The 7,416-nt window shown below is 40.9% G+C and overlaps 1 protein-coding gene across 1 annotated transcript; it reads left to right on the top strand.

Moving 5' to 3' along the window:
* The first annotated feature begins 2,258 nt into the window (after positions 1-2,258).
* LOC134208288 (uncharacterized) lies at positions 2,259-2,887 on the top strand. The gene is made up of 2 exons (XM_062684309.1): positions 2,259-2,418; positions 2,488-2,887. The coding sequence occupies exons 1-2, from the start codon at positions 2,385-2,387 to the stop codon at positions 2,757-2,759; spliced, it is 306 nt and encodes a 101-aa protein (XP_062540293.1). The 5' UTR covers positions 2,259-2,384; the 3' UTR covers positions 2,760-2,887.
* Positions 2,888-7,416: the final 4,529 nt, after the last annotated feature.

Below are 7,416 nucleotides of genomic sequence, written 5' to 3'. Positions count from 1 at the left end.
GCAACTAGTTGCAAAAAGATGATTTTTTCAGCACGAGTTGTACGTTTATCCAACGAGGCTTGCCGAGTTGGATAAATACTACGAGTGCTGAAAAAATCGAGTTTTGCAACGAGTTGCACACGCTATTTTTTGCAATGACGAAAAATGGGCTTTAATATGATAAATCTTTACCAAAATTGTACAATCGAATTTACTCCATATGATCATTCATGCCAATAAATTATGTTGCGGCAGAGAATAAGAAGAAATAAGATTCCATCTTATCGTGCCAAATTGCATTGCTTGAAAAGCTATGAAGCGATGGATGCAATTGCCTTTGGAAAATTGTGATGTTATGTCCAACAAATCATTTCATTTATTACGAGACGCTTAGAGTACACTATTTAAACACTCACCCAAACTAATTCAGCTAAATGTAGTCATGTAACTACTGTCACAATGTAGGTTTTTCATTATAGTACCCAAATGAGTGCTATAATGAATATTATGCAACCCATTTGAGTTGCATAATGGTCATTAAAGCACCCATTCTGTTGGTATGGAAAAGTAGGCCGTTTTATCACTCAAATGACAACTGTAAACCAGGTTTTATGATCGGGAATTGCAAAAAATAAATTTAAATGGCTATGATTGCGTCGTTAGCGAAACCAAAGGCGTCTAAGGTGGCCGTCGGCGAAGGTTGCCGCAGTAGCCTCTGGCAGTCATTTAGCGGTAAGAAGTGAAATTTTCTCATCAGATTCGTAGAATCGTTTGGTTGCTGTCAATGGCAAAAATTGCTGGTACACGCTTCATTGGATCTCGACAGTGAATGAGCTGCTGGTCGTGGCGACCGCCATAATTGCCACCGAAGCGAAAATTATTCTTCCGCCAACGCACAGTGGGAAAAAAAACGATCCTAGATCCTGTCTCATTTTGCCCCGATTGCACTCGCATGGCTCTGCATCACTCACGCAGTGCCTCTGTGGTGATCGAGAAGCGTACCCTTTTCAAAAGTGTTGTACTTTTTACAACAGTGCGCGTCCCGGAAGGATAAATGTAGCAAATATTAAAAATATTTAATAAATTTCTTCTTCAAAGTCAAACACAATACACTGAAGTCAGCTTTTATGAGAGGGAAAAGTACTGCGTAAATGAAAACTTTGCAAAGAAAAACCGCATAGATTCCAAAATCCGTGGTAAAATAGTCGCGTTAAATACGACCAGCATGAAAAAAATCACGTAAAAAGCGATTCGATTTGTGAAATTGGCATTGTGAAATTACCCTGAAGTAGAAAGAAAATTGAAAAATAATTCTCGCTTAACTTTTCAAAAGGACCTAAGTAACATTTTTTTCATGAATTAATTTGAACACTGCAATCAATAGATTTCATGTTGTTCTGTTGATTGCGCTATTCAAATTAAATCATGAAAAAAATGTTACTTAGGTCCTTTTGAAAAGTTAAGCGAGAATTCAACTTTATCTGCAAGAAATATGAGACATGCGTTGAAATATTTTTTATTTCAACGATTAAGTTGACCAAGTGAAAATTACTTTGTTTGATATTAGGAAACGAAAATTCTGAGTTTCAGGTGAAATATGGGACCATTCTTTTACCTGACCTGATCAACAAAAGTGTATTGTAATAAATATTAATCCACTTAAGCGAAACAGGAGTCCAAAGTTTTTGCACGTCGGAAAGTTATTGGTTATTTTCGATATTTGTTATATTCAGGGCCAACCCGGGTTGATTAAAATAGCAAAAGAATAATAAGTTTTGCAAACATTGTTCAAGAGAATAGCTAAGAAATAGGTCAGTACTGTGGTGATAAAATCACTTACAAGGTGAAGTGCCATAACCTACAATGAGTCAGAGCTAAATAACCCTCATGCTCGAAAGTCGCAAGGGCGATAGGAAAACGTTTGAGCAATACAATAAAAAATAACGCCAAGCTAATCCCAATTTTTGTAATAAAAATGGAGAAAGTAAGTATTACAAAGACAACAGGCTCCAGCAATGATGTGTTCACTCCTCAGCTACACAACAAACCAGACCGAGCGTGGTTGCACACCATACGTGCGATAAGCTGATAAGCAGTTCAGCAGCCACTTTTCGCATGTTAGTCCCACGTGAGTTTAATTTCAAACGTATACTTGCCCATTATGCATGCATATCGCGAAACCCGAAAGTTGGTTCATAGTATCTTTCACGATTCAAGTGTACGTTATCATTCGTGCCACAAAATAGTTGAATCTATTCTTATCAACGAAAAAGTTTTACGGTCGTTATCAGCCGCAGTCTGATACCGATGAACAGGTGAATCGCTGATGTTCGGCCGTATATCGACTCAGTCCAAAGTTATCTTTGCTCGTGAAACCTAGTGATTCCATTGAAGAACAGTTGGAAATGGCCTTCAGAGATGTAGTTCGCGGCGTAACAGGTAAAACAATGCCAAGGGTTTGCATGGCAATACATTGACGCACGAATAATCGTCCCTTCAAACATCCAGACGTCATCCTGAACAACAAGTTGATCACCTTTCTAAGCGTGGCGCTATTCGCATTCATCATAACGACCATAGTTTTGGCAGAGGCGAACAACAGTAATGCGGATGCTTTAGCTGGCTGCGAGCATAAATTATGGATAGCAACATCGACCGTGGCTCCGGCGACGACTACGCTTGCATCGGAGACTACTACCGCCGTGACTGAAGCCTCTACTACTACAACTGTAGTAGCACCCACTACCGAAGAATCGAATCCAGATGTGCCAGGTCGTTAACTTCACATTAGTTAATTAACTGTCATGAAGTTTAAAATAACCGAATCGGTTCAAACTAGCCAATAAGACGATAATTGTGGGGAGAAATCATCAAACATATGCCAAATAAACGCGATAAGATTCCAGAATTCCAGAACTTCCATTTAAACAGACTCACACTGAAACAAGGCCTTTGATTTCCAACTAAAGAATCACAATAATTGCATCGTACTCGGGCGGTGAAGTTCGTTCAAAGTGAACCTTGTAGATAGTTCAAAATTGTTCGCATGTAACATTACAATGATCGATATATTTAAAAGATGCAAACAAGTATTTTCATACTGAATTACACATAATACCTATAAGCAACTAAGCATTGTAGGCGAAACATCCACGCTTAACTTTAATTTTTCACGATTTACTGTACTCGGAATTTTTGCATGAAGAAATATTATAAAAACCCGTCGGAAACTATAAGGAACGTATCTGCTGAAGGAATGAAGAACATCCATTCCATACCATGTAACCATGTAACCTTTTCCCAGTATAGTGGAGATGCTCGACACAAGCGTTGGAATGTTGAGCATGGATCGAATACTGGTCTCTAGAAGTTATTATGATCTGCTTGCGGTGGACTAGATTGTTGTGATCTTGAAGATGGACTTGTGTTTACAATGGAAGCTCCTTTTGGTGGAATTGTGCGCAGCAGTGTTGGTAATGTTTGGGCGGTGTACCAATTGATGCGGTTGAGCATTCTGTTGATGAGTTACACGGAAGAAATAAACTACCCAAAAGTGAATTTAATTCACCCAACCTCGAACATCCGTACGGGAAGCCAAAATTGAGTAAGTAGGGTCGAAGTGGTTTGCCTTTACTCCCATGTGAAAAAAGTACCCAACGGAAAATTTATTTACACAAATGTAAGTTTAATTCACTCAATTTCGACCTCAGGTAATAAAACTCAAAATTGGCTGCCCGTAGTGAACTGGCGTCGTTGGATTGTTTGGCCCTTTTGTTTTTGACAACAAAAGAAAGAGTGGATGAAAGAGAAGAGAAAAAATAACTCAAAAGTAAGTTTAAAAATACTCAATTTTGGGTACTTTTTTTCTTCCGTGTACGATTGGTAAATGTTTTGAGGGAGGTACTGGAGATTTCTTGTTTTTACTGCTGTGATGATCCATCGATGATTCACGCTTTGGATGAAGTTGGATGCTACGTTGAGCTTCATAGACGTCGGATTGAAAGAGTAGCAATTGAGAAGTCAGCTCAGTGGCATAGGTTTTATTCATACCAAGTTTACTAAGCTTATTATCATTTAGATGAGCAGCAGAGCTCCGCTTAATCCAGATTGGACTGTAAGATGTAAATATGGATCAGTAATCAGTACATAAACACTTCAAGTAACCAACAATTGACGTGGAAGGATTAAGAATTTTCCTCTCTTGAACACCTCCCTATAATGCTATTGTACTTCGTTTCCTGTAGTAATCTTTTCTATGCACGGCAATTGCATGAATATTAGACTTCTTCATGTTTTCAAAAAGTATCCCAAATTCAACCGGTCAGCCCAGATTCACAATTATTATACTAAAATAAACCTTCAATCAAATTATCAGTAAATTTGGTTGAAATTTACATCTTTAAAAAAAGCTGTTCGAACAAAAGCTTTGATTTCACTCCTGATACTTTTTGAAATCATGATGAGGTCGATCAAAAGATATTTTAGTTACTAGATAAAGATTGTCGCTTCGGTTCCATTTGTTCTGCTGTCCGAAACATGTGTGGTACATACCTGTCAAATCGTATGGATTTTCCTTCTTTGACATTTAGCTCCCCTATCCTCGCCAGCAAAAGATGTTCCGGACAGCGACGACAGCGACAATATTTATCTAGTAACTAAAATATCTTTTGGTCGATCGAATATGTATCTTGTGTGGCAAGCACAAAGAATTTCACAATGAAATTTTAGGAGGAAATAGGAGGAGGAAATCATCAAAAAGTGAAATAACCGCAAAATATCGAAAGCGGGTCATGACTGGAAGTCAACTATAAGGTAGCGAAAGATAAGGAGACTTATTCTAACCAAAGTAATTTTGTTTTGAGGTATTTCTAGCGAAGATCCGATAAACAAATCTAAAAACTTCTTTCCAAGTCGAGTCAAGTACGAGACACTGAAGACGGCACTGTTGAGGTCGAAATACGTATCTGTCAAGGTACAATTAAGTGGTGGAATTAAATGGGCTTGTACAAACTTGTCTTATGACAAGTGAAGACATTTCACTAAAAAGCTCAAAATAATTTTCCTTACCATCTTTTTCCAAATCGTCGTAACTGTATTTGATCTTAAAATTTGAAAAGGCTAACACTCTCTCAATTCTACATAAATTTTACAACTGAGGTACTACCAGACAGATCGGAAACTATTCTTCCTGTTGGGCACACAAGCTCACCAAAATAGTTCGAATGAAGAGCACAATAGTTGTTCCAAAAAGTACGCCCATTTGAAAAAAAAGGTTCAATTTAATGATTATTGTGTGACTCATTCTTTGGATCGACAATCTCACTAGTTTTATAGATTACGATTTGTGTATTTGGACCCTCTTAGAAATCTTTTGGTTGGCCATACACAACTCTAATAACTTCTCCTAATATACTGAATTAACTAGACGAATAAAAATGTCAATATTCCTCCACAATTTTAGGATATTTAGGATTTAGGCTGTCAACTCAATATGAGGACACTTGGCCTCTCATTGATAACCCATACCTAAAATGATTTAGCGACATTTTTTTTTCTCAGTATATAGGGGAACCGCTCCTTGAATTCATACCATGTACCCAAATCAATACCATTCGAAAATAAAGAATTGGTGCGCAAATTGTTTTGTTTCTCATTTTTGTGATTTTTTTCAGCAGTGAGCACGCCGGATAACAACAAAACACGACACAATTTATTTATTTATTTATCATCAGACTAAGGCCGGAGTGGCCTGTGCTGCACATAAAAGACTTCTCCATTCAGCTCGGTTCAAGGCTGCACTTCGCCAACCACGCAGTCTGCGGAGGGTCCGCAAGTCGTCCTCCACCTGATCGATCCACCTTGCCCGCTGTGCACCTCGCCTTCTTGTTCCCGTCGGATCGTTGTCGAGAACCATTTTTACCGGATTACTGTCCGACATTCTGGCTACGTGCCCGGCCCATCGCAGTCGTCCGATTTTCGCGGTGTGAACGATGGATGGTTCTCCCAACAGCTGATGCAATTCGTGGTTCATTCGCCTCCTCCACGTACCGTCCGCCATCTGCACCCCACCATAGATGGTACGCAACACTTTCCTTTCGAAAATTCCCAGTGCGCGTTGGTCCTCCACGAGCATCGTCCAGGTCTCGTGTCCGTAGAGAACTACCGGTCTTATAAGCGTTTTGTAGATAGTCAGTTTGGTACGGCGGCGAACTCTATTCGATCGTAGCGTCTTGCGGAGTCCGAAGTACGTACGATTTCCAGCCACTATGCGCCTCCGAATTTCTCTGCTGGTATCGTTATCGGCGGTCACCAGTGAGCCCAAGTACACGAATTCTTCAACCACCTCGATTTCGTCACCACCGATAGAAACTCGTGGTGGGTGGCTCACATTGACCTCTCTTGAGCCTCTTCCTATCATGTACTTCGTCTTCGACGTGTTAATGACTAGTCCAATCCGTTTAGCTTCGCTTTTCAGTCTGATGTAGGCTTCCTCCATCCTCTCAAAGTTACGTGCCATGATATCAATGTCGTCGGCGAAACCAAATAACTGGACGGACTTCGTGAAAATCGTACCACTCGTGTCAATCCCTGCCCTTCGTATTACTCCCTCCAAAGCGATGTTGAATAGCAGACACGAGAGACCATCACCTTGCCGTAACCCTCTACGCGTTTCGAAGGGACTCGAGAATGCCTCTGAAACTCGAACTACGCACATCACCCGATCCATCGTCGCCTTGATCAACCGTATTAGTTTATCCGGAAATCCGTTTTCGTGCATTAGCTGCCATAGCTGGTCCCGATCGATTGTATCATATGCGGCTTTGAAGTCGATAAATAGATGATGTGTGGGCACGTTGTATTCGCGGCATTTCTGCAATACCTGACGTATGGCGAACACCTGGTCTGTGGTAGAGCGTTCACCCATAAATCCCGCCTGGTACTGCCCCACGAACTCTCTTGCAATTGGTGTTAGTCGACGGCATAAAATTTGGGAGAGTACCTTGTAGGCGGCGTTCAGCAATGTGATTGCGCGGTAGTTGCTACAATCCAGCTTATCGCCCTTTTGTAGATGGGACACACGACACCTTCCATCCACTCCTGCGGCAGAACCTCATCCTCCCAAACCTTGGTAATCACCCAGTGCAGCGCTCTAGCCAGTGCTTCACCACCGTGTTTAAACAGCTCTCCTGGTAGTTGGTCAACTCCAGGGGCTTTGTTGTTTTTCAGCCGGCCGATCTCCTCCTGGATTTCCTGGAGATTCGGAGCCGGAAGTCGCATGTCCTGCGCGCGTGCTCCTAGGTTCATTACCATACCGCCACCGTTGTCTGCCATATCGCCATTCAGGTGCTCTTCGTAGTGCTGCCGCCACCTTTGGATCACCTCACGCTCGTTCGTAAGAAGGTTCCCGTTTATGTCCTTACACATATCGGGCATTGG

Source organism: Armigeres subalbatus, chromosome 1 (assembly GCF_024139115.2).
Source record: "Armigeres subalbatus isolate Guangzhou_Male chromosome 1, GZ_Asu_2, whole genome shotgun sequence".
Classification (NCBI taxonomy): Eukaryota; Metazoa; Arthropoda; class Insecta; order Diptera; family Culicidae; genus Armigeres; species Armigeres subalbatus.
Note: the sequence above shows the minus strand (reverse complement) of the source record. Positions and strands in the feature narration are given on the sequence as shown.

What these genes read in the sequence shown, in the direction of transcription:
- LOC134208288 (XM_062684309.1), top strand. Translation starts at nt 2,385, where the DNA reads ATGGCCTTCAGAGATGTAGTTCGCGGCGTAACAG. An exon ending in TGTAGTTCGCGGCGTAACAG is followed by an intron (nt 2,419 to 2,487) that starts GTAAAACAATGC and finishes TCAAACATCCAG; the next exon opens with ACGTCATCCTGAACAACAAG.